General features: G+C 38.6%; 1 protein-coding gene across 1 annotated transcript; it reads left to right on the top strand.

Annotated features, from left to right (window-relative positions):
• Positions 1-454: 454 nt before the first annotated feature.
• LOC129110847 (receptor activity-modifying protein 3-like) lies at positions 455-24,411 on the top strand. Its single transcript, XM_054623088.1, has 4 exons — positions 455-786; positions 16,664-16,693; positions 17,115-17,274; positions 22,140-24,411. Exons 1-4 carry the CDS (start codon positions 735-737, stop codon positions 22,393-22,395), a joined length of 498 nt encoding a protein of 165 aa, XP_054479063.1. The 5' UTR covers positions 455-734; the 3' UTR covers positions 22,396-24,411.
• The last annotated feature ends 1,890 nt before the right edge of the window (positions 24,412-26,301 follow it).

Raw genomic sequence — 26,301 nt, 5'->3', positions numbered from 1 at the left:
TTGATATTACAACTGTTTGTAATTTCTTAGTGTTTGTAACTGACTGTATATTCATTTTAGATGTGTATTCATGTGTTCAGATGGCTATATAATAAAAGAGAAAACGATATTGTAATCCTTTTTTTCCAATGTTGCATGTTGGGTCTATCCATTACATTTACATTACATTACATTACATTACAGTCATTTAGCAGACGCTTTTATCCAAAGCGACTTACAATCAGTAGTATATTACATATCATTCACACATTCACACTATGGTTTTGCTCACATTTAAATGTTTCCAATTCCTGCTGAGCATGAAAGGGTTCACTTTGCGCAGTTACTCAGTAAACATAATCCAGCTAGTGCTTTGGACGAACCCTATCCTCCTCCTCCTCCTCCTCCTCCTCCTCCTCCTCCTCCTCCCCCTCTCCTCCCACAGAGGATGCGGGATAGTGTTGAGTGGTCCTGAGCTCTGACTCCAGACTGCAGAAAGAAGTGTTCGCGATCATCACGAGTCAGAAATCACGCTCTGGGATCACATTTCTGTTGGTGTTGTTATTTGGGTTTTTTTTTGGTCTGGCTTTTCCCCCATCCGAATCCTCCACTCATTCATCTTGATTCACGAGAGCATGACGGAGCTCGGACCTGCACATTTGGGATGATTTTAATAATGGTTCGCTTCAAATGCACATTTCCACGGAGCTGCAGTTGAGGTTTCAATCAAAGTCTGACTGGATTCTCGCAGAGTGATGGATACAAATGAGTTCACAGTACTGAAACTTTTTGTTGTCGGGATTTTGGGTGAGTACTATTGATTTTTTTTATTCGTAGTTTACATTGCATTACATTACAACGACTGAAATATGTATATATTGTGTTAAGACAGGTAGAAATGTCACAGCCCCTGCTGTTGGAGCATTTTTATGCCCACTTCCCCACTAGTCAGGTATCTAATAGCCTTCAGCAATTCAATGCTATTCTATAAGTGCTCCAGTGTATTACTGTTCATCGTCATGCTTCTTCTATCTATCACATTATGTGCCCCTCAGTACTGCCCCAGTGTGTCAGGTTGCAAAGTGCACATAATTAGGATTGCTGTGAAGGATCAGGAGCATCAATCACATCTCATAGCACATGCATTGAACAGGGAATATATAGTACTGCACCATACCATCATGCCCCAGTGGACATACCTGACCTATATCGTGGCCAATGGGAATTTCTGGATCTGGCTCATTAGCTGGTGATGCAAGGATGAAATCATGTATGAAATTATGTTTCATGTGTGTGACTGAGGAATTCACTAGCTGAAAAGTGCACACTAGTTGAACTGTTGTCATGATTAAGATGTTTGTGCCTATGCTCTGGATGTTCTCCTGCTACACACTGACACTTTGAGTGATGCTGGGCATTGGTTGAGATGAGTCCAAAACGTGAATCTAGATGATCTGCTGTTGCTATTCTAAGACATGTAACTGTCTCAGTGTAAGCAGAGTAGAGGCAGAAAGAGGCACATATGACTCAGTGGTGAACAGGAGTTCAGATGTTGAGCTGATATGGAGCACAGTGACTCTCTCCGGGAGCTGGTTAAAGAGGTCCTCTTAGTGAGCAGTCTGACGCTGATAGAAATTACCTGGTTTCCTTCCATGTGGACACACGAGCCAGGCGATAAAGATTTCAATTTCAAGGCCTCTGGTTCAGAAGGATTTCAAACTGAGGTGCTTATCTAGAGTATTGTTGCTGTTTACCTTGTGCCTCTGGAGCGGTAAAGCGAAAGGTGGATCAATAACGAAAGATGCAACACACTTTAGGAAGGCTTTTTTACATTTTAAAGAGTTTTTCGTATAGTAGATAGCAGAATGTGGTCCATCTCTGGCCAAGTCCTTCAGCCTGGGCTCCTCTGGATCTCGGCCATGTAACAGCTGTGGCCCTGCTGCACTGCACGGCCGAGCAGAAAACTAGCTCAGATTGTGACTTAAAGCTGGTTTTATGCTCATTCTCTCAAAATGCTAGCGCAATGGAAAACAAAAAAAGTTTTTTTGTTTGATCAATCTATGACAAATTTCACTGCAGCTGCTATCAAAGCAATGAGAGGCTATATTCCCAATGCTGTAAAGACATGCAACGGTGGTTTCTTGATATTTCTTCTCTAGCCAAAAAGAGTTTCCCATTTAGATCTGCATTGGAGAGAAGAAAGGTGGAGGCCAGATGCAGTGTGTTCAAGGTGAACCGGATCATTCTGATTTCTTTCAGTTTGAGGCCAGTGTGGATGATGCATTAAACTATACGTTCCCCATCTGCACCGCAGAAAAAAAGCGTCTCCATCTGACAGAGAAGCATCTGCTCACCCCAATAAACAGCTATTCATACACTCTCACAGCAAGGGGAAAATGCCTTGGGGTTCTTCTGTTCCACTGCCATCTGAAAAAAACCTGTGATGAGTTGTCAGTGTGTTGAGCTCAGTTCAGGGCATGTGGCTGATGTCCATATGCAATGTTTCTTTACACATGGATGTCGTTATGTTTATCACCTGCACATTCCAGAATGAAATGCTTTCAAGTTTAGCAATCACAACAAATCACGTGGAAAAGCTTACACTTTTATTTATTCAGCCTTAAGGATAAGACTGGTATTTGTGTTATTGTTACCATAAAAACAATGAATTCATGATACAAACAATTATGGTGTGTGTATCAAAAGCCAGATGTATGGTATTCCTTTGTGCCATGGATCTCCATTGTTGTTCCAAAACTATATCTAAAACACAAAAAAATAGAGTGTAACTGTGCTCAATAACTCCGCCACTAGAAGTCTATCCCAAACAAATGTACTATTAAGTCCTATTTTAGTAACAATTATATACATTATCTGAAAAAATCTCCTTGATGAGTTGAAAGTTAAAAAGATGTTTGTTTTTATCTATTACAACAATTGTAAGAAATGTTTCAAACCATATTTTTTTCTACACAGTAATAATTAAGATTAAAAGTACCTTGACCAATAAGGTCTCTGGTGTTCACTACATTTACAAACACATAAAGAAACAGCTAAATATCATGAGAATATCTATGATTAGACGATTGTATTTGGTTTATTCTGCCATGGTAGGCGTGTTAAGCATTCAGACATCCACATCTCTGTCACCGCACCCAAAAGAGTCAACATTCAGAGTTAAGACCGTTGCAAACATGCTTGGTGTACCAAAGCCTTATACATGTAAAATGTGTTGCTGATTCACACATTTGATATTCCTCCATGTAGCTCAGCTGCAGCGGAAGCATTTTAAGAGCATTATTAATCTTTCAGTTGCCTGTAAAAGATTCATGCACCAGAAAGGTCTTGATCTTTGTCTCTTCACTCATCCTGCTCATTTCAAAGTCTAGTGCCGAGGTCTTGCTGACTGTGTGTGACTGATTTAGCACCGTGTGACTGACTTAGCACCGTGTGGTCAGAAGATTGCAGAGGCGTTTTATACTTTATAGATGCGCATATTTAGTAAATGCTTATCTGTTATGACTTTTCCATCTGAATGTGGAATCACACCGCATTGATGCTGTTACATTACAAATTTACTTGTATTCATTACCAACTAGTTTGATGATAAATTAATTGTTTAAGTAATTTTTTTAGGCAAACGTTCAATGGTGTCAGCTGCTCAAACATGAGCATTTGTTGCTTAGTTTATGTTCTATGATAGTAAACTGAATATCTTTGTGGTTTAAACTGTTGGCTGGATAAAACAAAACACATTAAGATACGTCGACTGGGGCTGGAGAAATTGTGACTGACATTTTTTCACTATAGACCAAACAATACATTTAAAGCTTGAGAAGCTCCTCCTAATGCACATGCATAAATACCATAAAGTCAATGCTACTGCATATATTATTGATCTGTAAAGCAGCTGGCTTCAATAATCACTCTCATGGCGTCATACGTGCAAAAAATGCTGCAAATAAAAGATATTAATTTGTATGACAGGTCAAATAGTTAGAGGACGAAGCAAGAGGAAAAGAAAGAGACCTCATTATCTGATCTCATTTGCAGAGGACGTCACAGCAAGAGGGCAGAAATGGAGGAGGACGGTTGTTAGTTGTCTCTTTTTATCAGAGTATAGGAGATCTGACAGAGAAGTGGTTTTCTGCCACACACCAGCCAGATATCCTATTTAGAAATAGAATAATGAGCCTATTAAACTGAGCATTAAATGGAAGGTGTTACTGATGATTAAAATGAATGATGAAATGAGCAAATAATGACAGGATAGGGCCAGAAGTTGTTTTATTCATTTTTGGTTGTGCAGCCAAAAAGTAGTTTTCCACTTAAATGAGTTAAATCGACTACAGCAGACACAGTTTATTGACTTGAAGCTGTCTGACAAATTGAATGAGGAAATTACTCACATCTTCTCGGTTTACCAGACGGTAATCCACTGCACCCTGTGTGAAACGGTTGTTGGTCGGTACTTTAAAGCACGCTGAGATTAACCTTTAATTAACATTTAAGCAGTTGAGGTGTTAAGAGAGGGCTTTGGTTACTGAGGAGAGACGTTTTTCTCACCACAGACATAGTCTCCAATTGTCTGCAACAGCTGTAAGAAGTTGTTAAAACTGGCAGGGCTCATAGTGCTACTTCAGCACAGTGTTTTTTGATTTTTTTTAAACATTAACAACATAGTCAGTTTTTAGCAACCCAATATTGTTCTTATAGCATGCAAAATTACCTAGAATCACTGTCTACAAGTTTGAAAATGAGACAAAATAAACAAATCATGGGGTATGCTTGAGGCTAGCTGCTCAAGGCGACATTAGAGTTGTGCTTATAGCTAATGAATTCAACAAAAAAATGTACTTCTGTAAATACTTTTACTGTTGAATCATTTGTAAATTAGTGTTATAGTAACGAGTAATATGATTTTATGATTCATGTGTTTTAGCACATTTTTCTCTATAATAAATGCACCTACAGCAGTCAGACTTTACAGCATTTATCCATGTATAGACCTTGTGATGGTAATTACAAGTTGGGCGACCACCCAGATAAGCAAGATTTTGATTTTGTTAGTTGTTTAATTAATATAGTGTAGAGCAAAGAAGGCACGGACACTTCCACAAAAGGTCTCCTCCAGTGATGTTGCAGTTCTCTCTGGTTTTGGACCCGAACAAAGATGTCAATGAAGGTCTAAGATTCATTAGTGGCCTTTTCCCACTATCATCTGTCCTCACAGTCTCTGACCTGCTGTTGCAATTTGAATTCATGACTCCGTCACAGCGTCTCTGTTTCTGCATACCAAACCTTCTCTCTGTCTGTCTCCCTCTTTGCCTCCTCTGCTGTCTCTTTTCACCCTTTTGTCTGTCAAACAGGCAGATGAACAGCTTGTTGGCATAGTCCCGTCTGCCTCCAAGCCAGAGGTCTTTGGCAATGCCGGTCAAACAACTGTCAGAAATAAAACCCTTGTTTTGCTGCTCAATTTCTTTTTATGCAATCAGTTTTTCCAACATAGATGGGGTTAAGGTGTGATAGGCTTTGACCATCGCTTTATGTGATTGCTATATAATCCCATCTGTTCATTCGTATATCCAATACATCCCTGATGAGGATTTGGTCGGAGTGATAATGCATTCCTCTGCTGTGCTCTGGCTTTTATCACACAGATTGTGCCAAGGGAGTGTAATTAATGGTCAGAACAAGTTGACATATTTATGACCGATCAGCTGTGTGGGGGACAACATCACTCACAGGGTTACAGTGTTTACTGCTGCTGTGTTTCAACACAGTTGGACATTTAGGGGAGAGTGCATCAATTTCATGTGCCATTTTGGCCAGGGATGGCTGAACAGTAATACGATGTCCTGCATTTGACACTGAGCCTAGTTTAAATTTAAACAGCTTATTTATCAGAGAAGAAAAAGTGACCTATTTCAATCAAACCTCTAAATTTAAAGCTTTGTCTTTGTGTAGCCATGCAACTGTGACTCCTGTCAGAAGCATTTGGTGTTTTTTCTAAAGTAAAACAAGCCTACATAAAGGGGATAATTCATGCCTTCCATGATGTTATTCCAAACAACAAATGTTTGCTTTTTGTTGGAGGTAAGCGCTCCAGCGGAGCTAATTTTTGTGGTTTGTTAGAAAGGGGGTGAAAAAGAGTGGCTTTGGGCCATTTTTGGCTTTTATGTTTTGGAATTATACAGTTGTCTGGAGTTGAAGAGATGTGCATGGGGAATACTGATGAAAGCCTGAACTGCGTTGCCCCTCTAATGCTATTTTTCCAGTTAATTATCTTTGCTAACGAAGAACGATTGGGAATTTATGTGTGCTGATTCGGCCAATTCAGTGTGTTATAATCACATCCGTGCTCCTTATCTGTCACCGACAACCTGCAGTGTGCATCAGTGTGAGCACACAACTGTTTGGGCTCATATGAATACACTTTTTCACAAAAACAAATGACACAAAAACGCTTTTTTAATTTCGCTACCTTGTTTTGTTGCTCCGACATAGATAAATTGTTCATGAGACACTGAGTGCAGCTCACAGACTGATGGATTCTCGCCGTGGGGGCCTTTTCCGCTGAAGCTTGCCTGTAATTTTACACTCCCCATGGTAAATGGACTGCATTTATTTAGAGCTGTTATCCCAAAAGTCCTTCACAAAGCCTCGTATTCACCCACAACATGCTGTCGAACCACAACTGCGCAATCACAAGCTGCCCCGCTCAACCACCTGCATTAGGTACAGACAAACAGTGTAATAGGTTCAAAGAAATTTGCATTTGCCTCCGGAAAGTCCCCCATCATGGATTCTCTCTTCTCCGCCACTGGCATTTTAGTTCTGTCTGTCTCCGTCATGGTCATCCAGTACTCACGCTCTTCTCCTCCCCCTCTTCCTGCTTTTGTTTGCCAAGTACCCCTCTGTCTTGGACATGTGTGTCATTCCCAGTCTCTTCTTCCTTTCTCTCTCTTTGACCCCTGAACACCCCCCCAGACAGAATCAGCCAGGATGCTTCCACTCAGGCCTGAAAGAAAGGAATATCCGTCTGGGTTTATCTTGCACTGCATGTAAAGAAGTGACAGTCTTCTTCGTTGTAGTTTAATTTTATCCTTGAGAGGCCAGCTTTGGTTTGAAAGGAAATCAGTTGCAACGTGCACTAAACCATAGGAATTAAACATTTTGCCTAAGCTGAAATATTCACCCTCCAGATTTACCTCTTTTACTTCTTCCCCCAATGTCTTTCTTTTTCAGCTCCGTTTGTTCATTCCTCACCTTGCTCATCAGCTGTTTGCTGAATAATAATCACCCATCAGTCCATCACTATGGCCTTTGCTCACAGTGAATCCAATGGGCTTGTTTTTATGAGCACTGATTACGTAGTTTACTCTCTCAATTTTCCCATCTAGGAAGTGATTGGTTTTGCTTTTGCGTAAACTAACTTCAAAACTAAGCCAGGGACATAAAAAGAATTACATATGTTTCTGGCAGGTCTGTCTCTCCTGTGACTCTGGGCATATCCAGAAATGTGGTTAACATCTGAAGCTTTTCATCAAATCTGAGGCTTCAGAGCAGCAGCGGCGGCAGACAGCTGGTAGCCATGGCTGACTTAGGAGAAATTAAGATTTAAATGTCCTGTGTTAACAGCAGTCCTCTCAGTTGTTGACATCTGACACATCCAACTTTTAAATGATGTTCCTAAGCTGTACATTTGGAGTATGTTGGATATGAGATGGCAAATGCGTTGACATTTTTCAAAGCAGAGCTAATCAGCCAGCTTGTTGTATCGCTGTAATAACATTTGCTCAATTGAATACATGTACTGATTTCTAATGATTTTCCAAATTGATTGAGTCTGACCATCATGCACATATTTGTATAAAGCTACTGTACTTGGGCTCCATTCAAAGTTACGGGAATATAGAGAAAATCCAGAAAAAAAGCACATAAAAGTTGTTTTTGCAAAAAGTGTATCATATTACAATGGACCATGTAAATAATTATCGACCAACTTTGCTGTTACCCTCAGCTCTAAGTAGCTTTTAGCGTCTTATAGCTAATTGTTTTGGTTTTCCAGCACACAACGTTACTGTTGATTCACTCTCACTGCTCGCATCAGCGTTATCTCCAGTAGCAGTAGGCAGTTTCTTTAAGCAAAAAAAGCCAGAATAAATCCACTGTATGCTACCTGCCCATCACCAAACAGCAAGCAGAAAAAGTTAGCAACATAGTGGAGCGTCTATCAGCTTAAAGACAGTTATAACCTTCAGGATTTTTTGGAGACCAAAAGCAAACCTAAAAGGAGTGCAAATATTGGACATAAAGATTGTTGCGCTTTGTGAGATATTGTTGTTGTTCTTTCCAATATCAGTGTCTTAGTTACTCAAGAAAATCCACACTGTCAACTGTTTTATTTGGAACTATTTTCTACTACATGTAGAAAATGGTAAAACTGTCCCTTAAATATCTGATATCAGCCAGTCAGAATAGAGGAGAGCTTTGTGAATTCAGTAACTGAAAATAATATAATAAAATAAAGTTCACTCATAAGCTTTTATTTGTCTTGGCCACTGAAAAGAGTTTCTTACCTGCAATACACTGAATGCTGCCCCAGAGGCTTTTCAACCCTGAAGAAAATGTATTATGTGGGATAAAAATGGAACAAAGTCATTTTTGGATAACAGTAATAGAAAAAATATTAGCTATTGAACAGTGACACAAAAGTACAAAGATATCGGTATATCAAGACTTTTATTACTGTAGTGTGCAGGGACCTAAAATACAATACGTCTACACTAATAGCTTTATATTTGTTGAAAAGCTGACCAACTTGTCAGACTGAGCAAAACTTTGTACTCAGCTTTATTTGCTGTTGTCACAGTTTGTTTTCTCCTCTCTTTTCTAACCTCGGACCAGCAGTGATCCTCTCACATAGACTAACAACAATTTGTAGTTATGCTCTTTGACCTAATATGATCTGTGCAGATCAGTGTTTCTATCACAACAACATCCTCACCTTGTTATTTTGTCAAATGAGGACACCACGGTGGCCTCTTGTAGTAGCTACTACAAGGTAATTTATTCTCCTGTCAGTGAGCTCTCCAGATAACAGCAATGACTGACAGTCTATTGCAACACATTTTCACTTCACCCTAGTCAAATAGGGATTCTTTGTCAGCGGTCCTATGCTTCAAACTATGGCCCTGTAGGAACACATCTAGCATCAGTTTGGATGTGTCAAAGACAGCGTGTCAGTTTTCCCTCTTTATATGTAAATTGTCTTTTCAAAATAAACTTCCAAGGAGGTGTACTAAGTTTTTAAGTTTACTTACGCAACAAAACTACTTGGTTAGGCTTAAGAAAAAAATGTGGTTTGGGTTAAATAAAGTATGTTTGTTATATAAAATAAGTGTTGGTCAACTGGCATTAGTTAAATACACAAGTTACGTGACAAAGCTATGGTCAAATAAAATGCCTGAGTTTCACACGCTATCAGACTCCGAAGGGCACTGGTCAGTTTGTGTTGGGAGCTGGGAATGAAAACGGGTTGCCCATCACTGTCTGTCTGTCAAAGAGTCTAATATTAATATATTATCAAAGAGTGGGTAAAACCACTGACAAGCTTGTGAAATCAATCAGGCAGCTTCTGCCTTCAGCTTGTTTAACCGCGGTCCATCTTTACTTCTAAAGCTGCTACACGTCTCATTTCAACTTTCAGTTAATTGGAACACGTTGATGTTGATAGATGCGTATCATAAATGAATAAAATAAGATTAGAGCGAACCATCAGTTTCATTTTGGTAATATGTTGCTTTAGAGCACAAGACAGTTGGAAAATCCTGCCCTACATGTTGGTTTCATTTTCAGCCAAAGGGAAAATAGACTACCTCAAGGACGAGGAGGAGGAGGAGGAGGAGGAGGAATGTAGGAAACACTTGTGCTATTGTGTGTGTGGGGCAATCACATGATTTTGTTTGTTAATCATGCTTAATTTGATTACGTTTGTTGAATAACACCGATATGGTTTCACAACTAAATTAACAACGATAAAGGCGTAGGGCACAGGCGTACTTGAAGCATTTTTCAGATGCAGAATTGTGTTATATCTGCTTGTTCCCTGTGTGTACCCACATCACACAGCTTCTGACATTCACTTTAACTCTGCTTCTGCATGCTGTGGTTAAAATGCTTTCTATTCATCTGTTGGGGGTGAGAATATTTCTTAAAAGCAAGCTAACTGCCTCAGTGACCTCAGTCGGATAACCTTAGTCATTGTTTGAAGAGCTGTGAATTCCTCTGGACACAGCGAAGAGGAGTAACTTTATCCCTTGAAAAGCAGTTGCATCTTTCTAAAAAAGGTGATATTGAATGTTTTTTGTGTAACATAAAAGAAGAAAGTATTTTTAAGTCTCTGAAGCGTCTTAAATTTGTCTTATTATTTGTGATGTTTAAAAATCTTTATCATTAGAATTTCTGCAAAACAAATGCAAAATGATTCCTCACAACCGTCTCATTTGACCTATATTCTAAACTAAGTTATCCATTCTATTCTTTGCTTCCTTCTGGCCTTCTTAGATGTCATCTGCAATGCAAACCAAATAAACATTTCCTTTGGATGGTTGTGTTCTCATTGATCTAGCTTGTTTCAGCTGTTTTTCTGCAGATGGTGAACACGGGGCAGCGTGTCTTGACGAGCCAAGAACTCAATGATCTCCAAAATATAGTAGGAGGTCAGGGTGTTATTCATGAATGCTGAGCGTTGTTGGCAGATACAAATTAGCTTCAAATTTATTCAGAAATGCAAAGTTTTTGCTTGATTCATGTCACATACCTTCCCCCTTAAATTAAAGGAGCTACCCAGGGTCCTTTACTAGGATCACTACAATTATCCACATTAGTGCATTATCTTATTATTTCAATTGTTTTTGTATGCTACTGTTATTTATTTATTTTAATTATCAGTTGTTCAATCCATTGAATTCCTGCAGTCTGCCTTTGATGTTCATTGTCCAGTCTTTGCCGATGCTATGGCAGTGGCCCTCACCGTCTTAATATCAACTCACAAGGCATCGTTTAGCATCGGTATGTGACGCACCAGGCTTTCGCTTTACTCCAATGTAAACCCATCTGCTTCATTATTAGATGCAGGGCAATGGATGTAGTATTAAGTGCAAGAAATTCATCTAAAACAATTATTAATAGGCAATACATGTTTTTCTGATGTTCAGGAAGCCAATGTGCATTTATCTCCACCTTTTTTCCAGTGTTGCTTACCTTTTAAATCTCCCATTACTCTCTTTTTTTTCTTTTCTTGATGTGTCTGTACAAACTTCAGTCTGTTTTTCTGTGGAGAAAGACACAGTAGAAGACAGATGGTACAGCAGGAAGACAAAGAGAAAAAAGAACACCTTATTTATTTCCCTTTTTCATTTCTCAAATTAAACTTTTAATACAGAACACATTGTTGCCATAGGCATAAATACGGAGTGAGACAAGACCTTCTTCATATCCTGTTGTGTATGCATTATTCCATCCCCCATGTGTTTAAACCAACAAAAGATCTTGTAGCGTAATGAAATCACAAGTTCTATTTGAAGAAAAAGTGCAACCAAATGCCAAAATGTTTCTCTCTAATCAAATCTGACCCATATCACGAACCCTCGTCTGCACTGGTACCTTCCTATTCTGGTGATGATGATGACAATGCAGACCTGATATACGGTAGAGGTTGTTAAACAAGTCCTGCCACTTGTGCATGTGCTTTAAATCTGTTTAAACAGTTCTGGCAATTCATCTACTTTCCTTCATCTTCTATTTCCTCTCATCTATATTTATCTTGCCAACCTAACAGGCAGTGGATGGCAGGGGGCCAACTGAGCCGATACACGACTGGCACGCTGTCAACCAGCGTGTTACACCTTCAAGCACCTTGATTTAGTTATCTTCTAGTTTAAAATAGCCCTGCTTGGACTGCATAATTCACAAGTTTAATGCTGTTTCAATGTAGCGCTAAGGCCACATTTCAGTTGACTCGACAGTTCTAGTTCATCGCAATGGATTGGATGGTTAAAAGCTTGCCCCTATTGACAAGTGTTTACTGATTCTTGCTTATAGTTGCAAGAATCCTGTTCAAGTGGAAGTTGTCTTTTTGTGGATTTGGTATGGATGTTTAAAGTAAGTCAATAATTTCAGCCTGTTAACTTCTTGCTAATTTTAAACCACCAACATGCATAGAACTTAATGAACATCCTGCAGTATGGGTGCTTCCTTACTTTAAACAATAAAAAAAGGAACAAAAGAAGACTTAATTATGCCAGTTTTATTATTTATTATTATTTTATTGTTTATTATTTCTTTTAAATAGTATTTTAAATAGTTTAATAGTTATTGCACAATAAATAGGAATTTGAGTGTACTTTCAGATTAAATAATTAATTTGACCAGGCAAGAGCCCTGTACAATTTTATTCAAAGTCGACAAAAGGTGTTGAAAAGCTATTAAAATATTTCTTTGCCTATGATGTTAAAAAAAAACATTTATTCCGCCATGCAAGCAGTTTCCCATTTTCGTAATCATAATTGATGTGGATATATCATGACGAGCTGGCCTCGATCCATGACCAGCGGGGTCCACAGCGGCTTCGAAAGGCTTCATTAGCATAACTGTGAACCTTAGTGAAGAGGAACCTGATAAGTGTTTTAAAAATAGGTGGGAGCGGCTGGATGAATGAACAAATACAAAAAACGTCCACCCACATGTGAATGATGAGAGACTAAATGATTCAGTTGTCTGCAGTACCCCGTTGTGTTTCTTAATGAGAGGCTTGAATTAATTCAAATTGATTGCTTTTTAAATGTTTCATTTACATTTTCTTAGAAGTAACACCATTTGAAGAACACAGATATCAATCATCAGTTTCTCACACCTCAGCTCATGCAATTCAAAACGGTACTGCAAACAGACACTAGTGGTTTCAGTAAATTGAAAAGACATTGATACAATCTACAGCTCACAGCCACCTCAAAGTTTGTGATAGTAGTGGCAGCTACAGATAAATTGCATTGCTGCTGCTTTTCTCTGCAGAAGTATATGAGAGATGCTGCTGAAAGGCTGTTATTTGTTGGTGTTTGTCCCAACTGATGAGCTTTGGGCTTTTCTAGAACATGAAACAGATACTACACACATATACTGTAGATGATATGTACATTTTTCATAGCTGCTCTAACTAATGTTTTGGTTTTTAGGCCTGCAACTTCACAGTTTCAGTTCACTCTCTCCGCTCTCATCAGTTTTAGTTCCATAAACAGAAAGCCAGGTATTTTTTTAGGATTCGGAGAAGACAAAGATTTTCCTAAAATGTGTGTGACTATGGGACTTAAAGCAATAGATTTATATTTGAGAAGTAAAATGTGCTTTTGTGTGGAGAATTCAATGTGATGCCCCTCTAAGCAGCAGGTTAGCTTAGCACAAAAAACTTGAAACAGATGCAAACAGCTGGATCTCTCAAATACAAAATCCAACAATTTGCCCCCCCTGAAGCTGAATAATAAACACCTTATAACTGTTTAATACTTACAATATATAAAAAACACTGCAGTGAAACTGGTAGGTAGATTGTATTACCCTTGGCAGAGCCAAGCTAGCTCTGTCCCCCTGTTTTCAGAATTTATGCTAAGTATAGCTAACTGGATGCTGGCTTTAAATTCCCATTTAATTGACGTTTCAATCGTCCCATCTAACTCTTGGCAAGAGATAAGCAAATAAGCCTATTTCCCAAAATGTGGAATTATTCCACTGTATCAGGTAGGTGTGTAAATGACTAATTGGCAATCACATTCGCTGCAGCAACTTTAAAATGTGATAAAGTTAGCGTTGTTTTTACAAATTGAAAAAAAAAAGGGATTAATGCTTAAACAGTTGGTTAAAGTCCCCCTCTGTATCTGCTTTCTAAACCCAGAGTGCTTTGATTTTGGCAAACTGTCACACGCTACGAGGAGAGATGCACCAAGCTGCTATAATTCATACTCTGGCACTGTAGCCTATAACTCAACCAAATCTCCCAGAAACACACTCTCTGCTGATTCCCCAGCTTATAAAGCTGATAGGTTCCATTTAGTTTCAAACTTCCCCCCTGCTGCTGTTTTGCAGAGCTCATGCTGAAAGGAAACCTGCTGCTAGATTGTTGTAGGTTATTTTCATCAGTTCCTCCATCCTGCTTGTGTTTAATTAATAATTTAAATTACCTATTTGATGGGTCTTTGTGTCAACCGCTCATCTGAATAGTGAACGCTCCACTCGCCTTGAAAGCATACAACATGAAGAAGATAAGAAAGAGCATGTTAGGTCACATAATCAAAAGACAAAATAGTTATTTTAGAAAAACACAGACACCCAAACCATGAAAATGAAATTGAAAATGAACTATTGCAGCAGATTTAAAGTATTTTGGTAATCTGGCAATATACTTTATAAAAACATAAATCAGTAATGTTAGACATTGTTGAAATGACCATCAATTTACATTATTGTCCTATAACTACACTGCTTAAATTAATCTGCACTGTAGTGTCAAACGGGAGATTTTAATGATGTTAAATTGTCTACACGTAATCTTTTTTTAAATGTTGCAGAGCCTGTGCTATGGTGATTGGTTTGTTATCAAAGAGTACATGGGGGATATTCGGTTTTGCTGATTCCTGGCGCATAAGGAACTTATGTTGGATTTTATATACACTATGTTATTTTTGGGCTGGCCTGCATGGAGCTTATTGTCAGGAGAATTGAAATGCAACAGAAGACCTGTGGGAACCAGGTGGCTAAAAGCCAAATTCTGAAGTCGGAGAACTTTCAAAGAGTGTAATTTTTAGAGTGCTCTATAATTTGCCATAATATCTGATTTGATGAATTGATTACTAGACACAAAGGACATACTTTCTTGTGATCTTGAGAAATGATTTTCTGTCTGTGTGCGCCTTGAAGAGAAGACAGGAAGTGGATTTAATGTCTTGAGATAACAATGGGCCACAGAAAAAGATGAGCATATGGATATTTGACTTTGTGACATCTGACTAGCTCGGGGATTTCAGACAGTGCCCCTGGCTGTCTCTTGATCCCATCTAATTAACTCAACTGTTACATTCAGGGCCCCTTTTGTTCTGAAACAGCTCATCTGAGACCAAGTCCCTGTCATCTTTAAATTTTCACTTGCTTTTTCCTTTTTCGTTGGAACCCAACACTGCAGGAATTATGCGATTGTACATTCTTCCTCTTATAATTGCTTTTGCTAAATCTTTCTTTCAATGAAGCAAGTTTAGTTCAGAAAAATATCTTCTTCAATCTGTCTGAGAGGTTTGGCTTTGCCATAAATCACTTTATTTGTTTTGTGCTCTTAGTTTAAAAAAAACAACAACTCACGATGAAACAGTTGACCCTAATCACAAGGAAAATTTCAAAAGCAAGTCAAAGTACAGCTTATAAAACCAGGCCAGGATCTACACAAATACTTGATCTATCTTTAATATTTAAGACCAACAAACAAATAGAATAAATAAAATAATCTCATCCCATCACAAACACCGCACCTCAAAACATCCTCAACAGGGAAGTCTCTATATTTAGCACACTAACTTGGTAACAGTCCTGAGGGGCATCTTTTCAACTGATTCTTCGCTTTGTAAGCATGGCACTTCAAACGGAAATACACCTTCCTGTGCAGCAGCATGTTAAGCTTTGGTCTTCCGATGAGCTGTGAGTTTGAATCAGAGAACAGGGAGGGGAGAGAAAGGTTATTAAAAGTGTGTATGATGGATGCACTTCTGTAACCAGCCGTATCATTGCGATACTTCACTTCAACTGTAATTTTGTTGTTCTCACTCCGTCTCTGTTTGTCTCTCTCCTATCTTCTTAACCTCTGCTGGGTGTTAACAGAAAGACTGAAAACATGAGAACACAGGAAACAGAAAAGACAGTGCCTGTCACAAATAATGGATTTTTGTTAAAAAAAGTTTTGTTCACGAGAATAAATCACGCAAATGGATTATATACACAAGGAGATGATCCTCTTCTTATATGTCACAAATAATCTGCTGATGTTGAACAGGTTACACCGTTAAAAGGCCTAGGGTTGGTTAACCTTGATGACATACTTGTGGTTCTGATTCCCCACAGTAAGAACTTGTTATCGGCCTATTCTCATCTAACAGCTCACTGTGACTCTTATCTCTTGTGCAGTTACTCCCTGCATTGTTTAAAACTGATCCACTGAGACTTAAGTGCTTAAAGAAGTGCTTTTGGATTACATGAACCTATAGCAAACAATAGAAGTCGGTACAACCTTCAGTTAAAAAACACAATGCAACAGCTGCAGACAGAAAGTTCCCATCTGATCTGTGTATTCAAAGCTTTTACTGTGAAACAAGAGCAATGGGAATTTTTGAATCAGTAGTAACACAAAAGTTTAGTTTAAATCTTAAAGCTAGGAGAGGATGCTGATTGGTGATCAATTCTGAACCCTACAAAGGCTGACAAATTGATTGCGATCAGACAATCAAAGGTCACAGAGGGAAGCAGAAATGACATTCTTGTTTCAGAAAATGTAAAGTATGAAATGTCGGTTTTCTTATCGAATATGTTGGAACCTTAGCAATCAGTTCACTCCATTTTACATATTTTTTCTTCTTTTTCTTCACAGTCAATGCCTGGATGATGACAGGGTTGTCAGGTAAGCATATGCATCCATCATATAAAATGAGAATGCTCTGTGTCAGTCTTTGGGGAAAACTGAGTTGAATTGCTGCAGAAAAATAGCAACATTAGGATGCAGCATGGTGTGGTAGTGAGATATTAAAACTGACTTTTCCTCTGTTCCAAGAACGTAGTGGGTGAAAATTAAACTCAAGATGGATGAAAAACATAAGTTACATCTTTCTGACAGGAAATAATGAGTAAAAGAAAAAAAAACCATAAAATACATGCACTTCACAGCTCATAAATAATACCAGAAAATCATTCCAAAGATCATGAACATCCATTTTTTCATGTTTAATTTCAGTCACTTTACTGATATGACAGTTTATCAGAGGAAGAACCCCCAAAGCAGGATATGTGACCTATAAATTCTCTTCTTCTTTCTGTCCTCTCAGCCACTGACAGTTTCAACATAGAGCCCACTCCCCCCCGGCCTAAGAAACCCTGCAATGAGTCCCGTCTGCAGTGGGAGGTGGAGTTCTGTGGAGAGGAGTTCAAGCGGGACATGGGTCACATAGATCCACAGAACTGGTGTAACCTCACACACTTCATCAGGTACTACATTATTTTTTATATATATAGCAGCTAAAAGTGTTTAAAGGGGGAACCGGAGGTTTGGTGCCTGCTAATCTTTCGCAACAACTCCTTCTGTCGTGATGCCATTATCAGCAGTAACAGCAAATGAGAGCAGTGCAGAGTAATGGTCATGAGTAAACACTGTCAATGTTAATGATCTGATGGACATGAATAGGCCTTGTTGTATAACAATTTTATGAGATCTGCAAAAATCTCTCGGCCATTTTGTTTACACTTTAAGAAGCTCCCTGACCTTATCTTGTCTTCTGTAATAGTAGTGTTGAAGTAGTTTTCTGTGCTGAAGGTGAAGTCTTCACTCTTGGATCTTGGATGCAACATCTACCAAGCTTTATGTTGCACTGCACAACAAATCTGTTCAGAAACTGATGAAAAGTTATGCAGTTAACCCTCCTAAATATTTAAGTTAAAACTGTTTACAAATAAAAGTCTTCATTGGAATTTTGGAGATTTTGCATCATTGACACTTATGTACAGCAACCACATGGTTTGTCACCCTTTTTTCTGATTTCTAAATAGATTTATGAACATTTATCCTCTGAGAGCCTCCCTGACTGTAAAGAGTTAGCAGTGTGTATAGGATGTCTGTGTCTTATGACGTTGAGAGGAAGTGGTGGGAAAGTTGTGGCAACTTGTGTAAATAGATGACAAATTAGTGACTCTGAAAAACGCTGTCATATATTTGTTGACATTTCTACTGCATCCTCCATACCTAGCTGCAATAGTCATCATCACATATAGAAGAGGCCGTTATTCAAGCACACACACACAGAGAGAGAGAGAGAGAGCTTAGTTATAATTGCATTTTGAGGCATTTCTCAACTTGATTTTGTTACATTCCCAAAATGGATTATCAGCAGCTACACTCCCACTCCTTCTTTATGTTCTTAAGAAGATTTAACTCAACAGCAGGGGAACAACTGTACCTGTTTGCTCAATTCTTAAAATAGGTTCTGGGGTTCCTTTCCATTAAATCATTTGTAATTATCCAAAATTGGCCTGCAGCAGAGGAAAGCATCCCTTCCCCGTAAGAGAGATCCCAAATATTCTCCCTGTTGGCCCAAAATGAAGAGCTGATGTTGAGAATATTAGAGAATCTCCTGTGAGACACTTTAAGAGTGATACCAAACTGTCTCCATATATAAAGTCACCCTCTTATCTTTGTCAGTCCTCTTTTTTCTTTGCTTTATATTTGTAGTTTCAGTTAAGGGGTTGTCAGTTCTACACCGTGGCACTTTCAGCAAAACGCGTGATTGATAGAAAGATTGTAATCCATCTGAGCCTCATACAGCTGGTTGGATCTCTGTAGGGGGGAGAACAGCTTGAGGTTTGCTTCCCAAAACCAGAGCTGTTTTTAAAAGAGCATCTGAGCCTTGACCACCCATCTGTATCTATCTTTATCCAGCTTTTCACCTCATTCCTTCCGCTCACCTTTGACCCCTCACATGGAGCTTTTTTCCCTTTAGGGAGAAAGCCATGAGACTTAAGGCTTATTGCACACACATACACATGGGAGCATGACATCAACGTCAAAATAATCATCTTGTTCCCCGATTACCAGGAAAAATGAAATAAAAGAATCTGTGAGGAGGTACAACAACATCATCCATCAATCATACTATCACTGATTTCTTTTGAACCATTATTTCTTTCCAGGAAACACAGTTTTTTGTACGAATACAGTTTCACACAATCATACATTGATTCATTTCAGAAATTAAAAATTAAAGGAGGTGCGCAATGTGAGCTAAATGTAAGCTTTTGCATCAAATGGCTGACTTTAGACATTATAGTCAGGGTAAACATTTTGGAGGCCAGTAAGCAACTGACACTTGTATTTAGAAATTTCAACAGCCATCTATTGGTCATAAATATCATTTGTAAATGTATATAAGGAATGCCTTGACAGAAACAATAATTGGATAGAAAATAGCAAAACTGTAGTGCGCTGAAAGGTGAAATTAGATCCAGGCAGTTTTCAAAGCAAACCAAATGCCAAAGCTACCAAAGTTAAAGCTGCTATAGTCAATATTATTCTCATCAATCACAGTACTACAACCAATTCATCCAACTCTGCAGTTCCCCTCAGCTTTATGGAGCATTTAGTGTTTTTCAGATTGTTTTAGTAGTCCGGCCTGAAAATGTACTGTTTTGGTTCAATCATAACGTCATTTCCAGACACAGCAGGCTGATGTTTTTGGCAAAAAAGCTCATCCACTGCACAACTTCTGATCTGTTAGTGATGTCTGACCTATCAAGTGTGATTAACAGATGAAAGAACATATTAACAAAGACTGTTTCATTGCCAGAATGTTGCGGGAAACACAGCATGACTTGCCTTTTGGGAAATACTGCCTCCATGAGTCAACATTTTTCCGAGAGGAATGTTGCATTTGGGTGTAATCATGTACGTGACTTAATTTACGCGACTGGAGGATACAAAGACTTTCTCAGCGGCACTTTACTTTGGAGCCTGGAGGAAGGTGATAAGAAGGGCGGGAGACAAAGAGGCAGAGCGAAAGCACAAGAGGAACATGGGAGTGGTGAGAGGGAATTGAGCTTGGAAGAACAAGGAGCCTCATATTTAAACAAGTAACGACCCCTGCAAAGCTTCCTCTCTTTGACAAATGAGCCGTGCCTCTCTGCAGTGATAGCTGCTGGCCAAACAATCAGCCAACATGATTGTTATTGTTTGAAATTAGCCGATACCAGACTAAGAGACAAGCTGTGAGTGTGTGTGTCTGTAGGAGCATTTACGCACTTTAATCATTTACCTCTAATAACATATTGATTTTCTGCCCAGAGCATTTTACAGCTCATAGAGTAGCCAGCCTTAATGTTGAGCACACAGGAACAGCGTAACAGTGGCGTCGGTCCATCTGGACCTTTTAATAATATACTTGATATTCACTATTAGGAATAATGGTTGGTCCCTGTGCGGACCAGATGCTGCTTTAAAGCCATCAGAGCTGTTTCCTACTACCAATAATGATAACTCATGAACCTTTTAGATGAGCAAGCCCCATTTAAAGTGGGTTATGTTGTCCACACGACTGGCAGAAGACTGTTACCAACAACTGTACCAGCCAGTCAGCCGTGGAAAGAGGATGGTTAATGGTTAAAACTCATAGAATGATGCATTCCTTTGCACAGTAACAAAACATAAGATACATCGTCAAAATAAAGAATTAGCTTTGCCTCGTTTGCGAAAATGTCACTACCGCACAGTTTAAGTCTTTATTCGTTAATCTGATTTACCAGTAAGCAGAGCCATCAGTCTCAGAGGATAAACAAACAAGCCAGTGAAGAGAAGCAGCAATGCATCTTTATACTATTGTGTGTTAGTGTGTGTTTGTTGTGTGAGCTACATACATATATGAAGTGGGTGTCAGTCGAGAGAAGCATCTTGACTAAATTATTTGGAGGTGCATAAAATGCCCATTTGTAACACCATTTAGAAACATGAATGGCCAGCGTTTATCAGCCATTAAACAGATGCGGTTGGTTATCTTGCCCGAGCAGTATGATTAGTGTGGGTTTAACTGGGAGCTATAATGTCTAAGGGGGAGTTATGGAAAGACATTCTGAGGGAAACATTGTTTTTTTGCATTAATTAAATCATACCAAACATTGGCACAAAAGCTAGGCTCGCAGTAGCTTAATCATAAGCTATAGGTATCTGTATGACGTCAGAAACTGGCATGCACAAGTATAATGTATCTTTTTCAAAAATATCATTTGCATGTGCTGTATATGTGTTTGAGGTCATCTTCTCAGTTATATAATGTATTTACCACCAAGTTATTTCTTCAGTAAATCCACTGTGAACCTGGTGAAGCTATTTTTTTTATTATTGTGCGTGGATGACTGTTTGAAAACCTGTTAGCTGTTGTGTACTACATCTGGGGAAAAAACTTCAAAAGTCTTATTCCCTACAGTCCTGCATGCTGCATTTTGATCTATTCTGCCTCAAAGCTTACATTTTTTATCTCTCTCTCCGTCCTTTTATTTCATTCCCCAATCACTCCCCCAGATGCAACCTTTTGAGTCTTCCGCAGAGGCATAAACCAATCTTTCTTATTTAGGAAAGACTTTACGTTAATGCACATACAAAAATCCTTATTTACTTTTAATTAGTTTGATAGACAAACCATTTGCTTAGAGCTATAAAATATGTATTAGGTAGCCTACATTAGGATTACTTTTTCCTTTCCCCTGCATCTTACAACATTAAGCTAAATAGCTCAACTTTTTCAGTTTCCACATAAATTATATATATATATATATATATATATATATATATATATATATATATATATATATATATATATATATATATATAATATATCATAACACGCTAAAGTGTGCCTCGGTGCATCGAGGCTGCAGTATTTGGGAGTGAGAAAGGGTTGATAACACTGTTACTCAATCAACTGTTTTGCTGGTGAGGATACCAATGGCTCCAGGATGTCTTGAGAAACAAATCTGGATGAATAAATCCTGGTGGATAGAAAATCAGGATGGAGAAAGAGGAAGGATTAGGGTTAGCTGAATGGATTTATCAAAGCAGAGCTCTGAGCCTGGAAAGCTTCACTGAGGCTCTGAAAAGCACTGAACGCCAGTTGAAATAGAGGAGAGTAGTGGGCCAAAAAAATAAAAGGCAGAATATCCCCAGTCACAATGATGGATTAGTGACTGAACCTCCAATGTTTTGAGGAATACTAGCTAAACAGTTATAGGGTTTCTAATGATTGTGTGCCCAAACAGAAGCCAGTTGTGATTTTATTCTAATCCTTCCCCTCTCTTTCACTCATTTCTCTCCCCAGTGAGTACCACATCTTCACCCTCTGCACAGAGGAAAAGGCCCATGACGTCAGCTGCTACTGGCCCAATCCACTGGTGGAGGGCTACATCATCCGCATACACAAGCACTTTTTCTCTAACTGCACCATGGAGCAGGTGGTATGGGTGGATCCGCCAGACGACACGCTAACCATCCTCATCCTCGTCCCTGTTTTCCTCACATTGGCCATGATCGCCCTGGTGGTCTGGTGCAGCAAGAGGAGTGATATCCTGGCTTAAGAGGGGAGGAAGATGGAAGAAGATGGAGATGGGTGGAGTTCGGACCTCTCCACTAAAACAATTCTGTATAGAGGAGTGCCCAGAAGTTTTGGGAGGTTGCTTCAGTTGGTCAAATTACCCCATAAGTGATGCCACAAAACAAAACTCCCAAGGAAAATGAGGAAAGTAGTGACTGGGAGTACAAAATAGTATTTTCTTTAATATTTTTATATATTATGTGTTATTTTTCATAGTTCTGACATTGATTTACTATCAAGCAACATGTTCGACAGGTCTTTAAAGCACAGAATTTAGTTGCACTGTTGAACATCTGTTATGTTTATGCTTATCTGTAGAATTTTGGAGAAATAGTATTTTTTGCCAGAAACAGGAGGAAACAGGCCATCTGGCTCTGTCCAAAGGCAGAAAAAACAGCACCCATATGGCTTACTTATTAACACACTCAATCACGTTGGTTTATTCTGTCCCAGAACAGAAGAACACAAAGTTTTGGAGCAACCTTCAACAAGAAATAGTAAAGAACCCCACATAAAACCACAACTTAACACTTTTAAAACTGTAAATATGTCAATTACAGAGCTTTACAGGTTCTAGTAGGTGGATTTTGTTGCATTTGGATGGAGCCATATTAGCTGTTTCCCTTGTTTCTATCCTGAAAATGACCATTTGTATACCAATTACTCATCACTTGTTACCTGGGATTCTTGAAGAAAAACCCTGGTAAACGGAGAATCACAAAAAAGCCGGAAATAGAGTAAATACTCTATGAACTGAAGGGTTTTTTATATTGTAAATCTTTTTGGACAAAATGCATGTGTTTGTGAAGTACATAGCATGGGTTTGGTTAAACAAGAGTTCATCGCACAAATTGTGTGAGAGTTTGTAAACGGATATTGATATGGTTCTGCTGTTGTTAAACGATTCCCCAATCTACTTTGATTCATCAAGTATTTACTCTGTTTTCTTCAAGAATTCAAGGTAACACATCGTGAGTAATTGATAAACAAATTGTCATTTTAAGGTTGAGGTATTCCTTTCAGCTAAGCTAAGCTAACCAGCTGGAGGTCGAAGCATCTTTTCTAGTGTACAGACATGACATACGGACATTAACTCCCGACAAGAAAGCAAATAAGCCTATTTTCCCAAATGGTCAAACTCTTCCTACGAGACACAGATGAGTTTGCCATTGACATCACTTATTGGGTAAATTGACCAGTGGGACAATCGCCCAAATCTCTGCGAGTTCTTTGAAGCTCATGGATCCGGACCGTTGACTTCGGAGATTTATGTCCGAGCTATGAACCTTTGCTGAAGGCCAAAGTATCCACTAAGCCTTTGAGGCAGTGACTGAAGTCTAAACTGCTGGGAAATGATTCCCAGAGGACAGCATTGTAACATGATACTGTATGATGGCTTGGATAAAAAAGAGAAGCCAAATTTTTACTTAATACTGATTCTGCAAGTTTAATCTTACTGTTGAGTTACTGAAATGACTGTCGCCACTGGAAAGGATACACTGGTGTGCAACCCAAAGACAAGGCAACATGATGATCTATATATGTTCGGAATAACATTTCTTGTGTGATTACCTGAGCCTCAATGGACTGTTTTATAAAAGTATAACTTATCAGATAATGTTGTATAAAAAACTGTTAATACTCACAAAGAGGGGGTTCTCAATGGAAACAAAAGTATTATGAACTGTCATTGAAACCTCATACTGTATAGTTATGCTCTCTGTCCGTGCTGTCTACTGTATCTGCATTGACTCTCCAGTGTTTCTCAGACCAGTGAGAAATACACATTTATGCTTTGAAGTGAATTCCTTTGGGGAATGGCTTGATTTAATGTACGCACTTCATTGGTTCTTTGAACCGCAGTCCTCAAAAGGCACGAGGCAATACAGACTAAACCAAGCACTGCTTTTTTTATTTTCTTCCAAAGCATAAGGCATCAATCTCTGTTTGTCATCCCTCACCTGCACACTTTTGTGGATGGAAACCGATTAAATCTCTCTTTAAATAAGTGTCTGTTCTCCTTCATTACATGAACAAAGCAAGTACACAGAAAACAAGCACTTTCTAACTATTTTTTTTGCAATTGCAATATATCTTAACTTATATTTGTGATTTAACTCATTGGGCCTGAAGCAAGAAGCACTCGTACGGACAGGTTTGCAACCACCAATTTTCTTTTAATTCAATTTGCTTTTAAGTAGGGAAACAAATTACGAGTGGTCCAGACCTGTCATAGAAGACACGTACAATTAATCTACGCCTATCCAAGTTTAAGTTTTTCACTAACGTATTGTATATTTCATTACTTTGAAGCAATTTTGAGTTTGTTCTTCAATAGTTTGGACTTCAATATAAGACATATTTGGCGGGATGCATAGGCCTATGTGGTATTAACACAGTTATCTGAAGTTAGGAGAGTTTGCTAAATATGACGGGGCACACTCATATGAGCTGTATTACCGAAAAAAAATGTGAGAGTAAGTAATGTTCTTATTATAGAAAGAATGTTCTTGCATGAGGTAAATTGTTTGGGAGTGTTTTGTAAAACCAGAGGCATATATTGTCTGTTGCTTTCTCTTTCTTTGAATCAGCTCAAAAAGTGTATCTCTTGATTTAAAGGAAAAAAAATCTTGCCTAACAGTTAGAAACCAATTAGATGCCAGAAACCTCTTAAAATCCAGGAACAACCTTCTTTTGAAAGAGCGCCAGGCCAGCGCAGGGGTCATAAGTTGCAAAGTCATCTTAAACAAACAATCACATGCTCTACATTCAGTAAGTGTCATGATTCATCATACAGTTTACAGGCGTTTCCTCCATGAAACAAACCCGCCTGGAATCCAGTGCCTCTGATGTCGTCCAGAAGCGGCTCCACCCGCCTGAGCGGTGCCTGCTTACAAATAAAACCTGCCAGGCTTTGTAATTCATCTTATTAAGTCATTTCATGTGTCATCTGAGAGGTATGATAATGTGCAATAATGTGCGTGTCTGTGTGGCACATTTAAAAATCTGCTCGCTCACTTGTTAACTGTAGATATATGGTCACAATTACACTCAAACAAAAGCAAGAACTATGCTTCTTTTCCCAGTTTGCTTTTTCTCACTGTTTTTTTAGTGATCGGGAGGACACACCATATGACAGCAAAACCGATAGAAATACATGAAGCTGCAGACGCATCCAATCTCCGATCTATCAAACTGCATTGTGCCACTGGAGCGTGAAATTAAGTTTTCCTTAACTTTATTTAGCCATTCATATTTTTCTTTCATGTTCAGCCCCTGTACCAAAAGAAAAGTTGACAGCCTCACAATTTCTATAACAAATACACATTTGAAATGACATTGAGGTCACAGGGTCACAGTATGAGGATATAGAGTCATCTTTACAGATTTTTAAAGGCCCTGGTGCTGACAAGTGTTTCCAGTTATCCTGTCTGATTGAAGTATATAAGGTCATCAAACTACATGAACCAAAAAGAATGACTACGTGTTTGCTTGGTTAAAGAGCAAGTATGTCCCTGGCCAAATTTTTACCGCACCAAACACCTTTTCACAGCAGCAACTGAAATGACAATTTATTTAACTTTTAAATAAACTGAGAATCAGTGTGTCCAAAATGGAAGAAGACATCATAGCTCATTAGCTTAGTTAGTTTTCATTTAGTTTAATTTACTAAACCTGCTTATCTACCTTCCTACTTTTATTTAGGTGACCTACAGTTTTTTAAGCTCTTCCACTTAAGTTTCATTTTAGCAATAATGAGACGATGATACAGATATGTCTGTTTGATAAACTTGTTAACTTAACTGTCCCGATCGACCGAGCGAACGCCAATAGGCCAAATGCCAGGCGGGAGGAAACCGAAAAGTACAGAGAAAATAATTAAATTAAA

The sequence above is a fragment of the Anoplopoma fimbria genome, chromosome 21 (genome assembly GCF_027596085.1).
Source record: "Anoplopoma fimbria isolate UVic2021 breed Golden Eagle Sablefish chromosome 21, Afim_UVic_2022, whole genome shotgun sequence".
In the NCBI taxonomy this organism is placed as follows: domain Eukaryota; kingdom Metazoa; phylum Chordata; class Actinopteri; order Perciformes; family Anoplopomatidae; genus Anoplopoma; species Anoplopoma fimbria.
This window is presented reverse-complemented; position numbering and strand designations above follow the sequence as displayed.

What these genes read in the sequence shown, in the direction of transcription:
- LOC129110847 (XM_054623088.1), top strand. Translation starts at nt 735, where the DNA reads ATGGATACAAATGAGTTCACAGTACTGAAACTTTTTGTTGTCGGGATT. An exon ending in TTTTGTTGTCGGGATTTTGG is followed by an intron (nt 787 to 16,663) that starts GTGAGTACTATT and finishes TTTTCTTCACAG; the next exon opens with TCAATGCCTGGATGATGACA. An exon ending in GATGATGACAGGGTTGTCAG is followed by an intron (nt 16,694 to 17,114) that starts GTAAGCATATGC and finishes CTGTCCTCTCAG; the next exon opens with CCACTGACAGTTTCAACATA.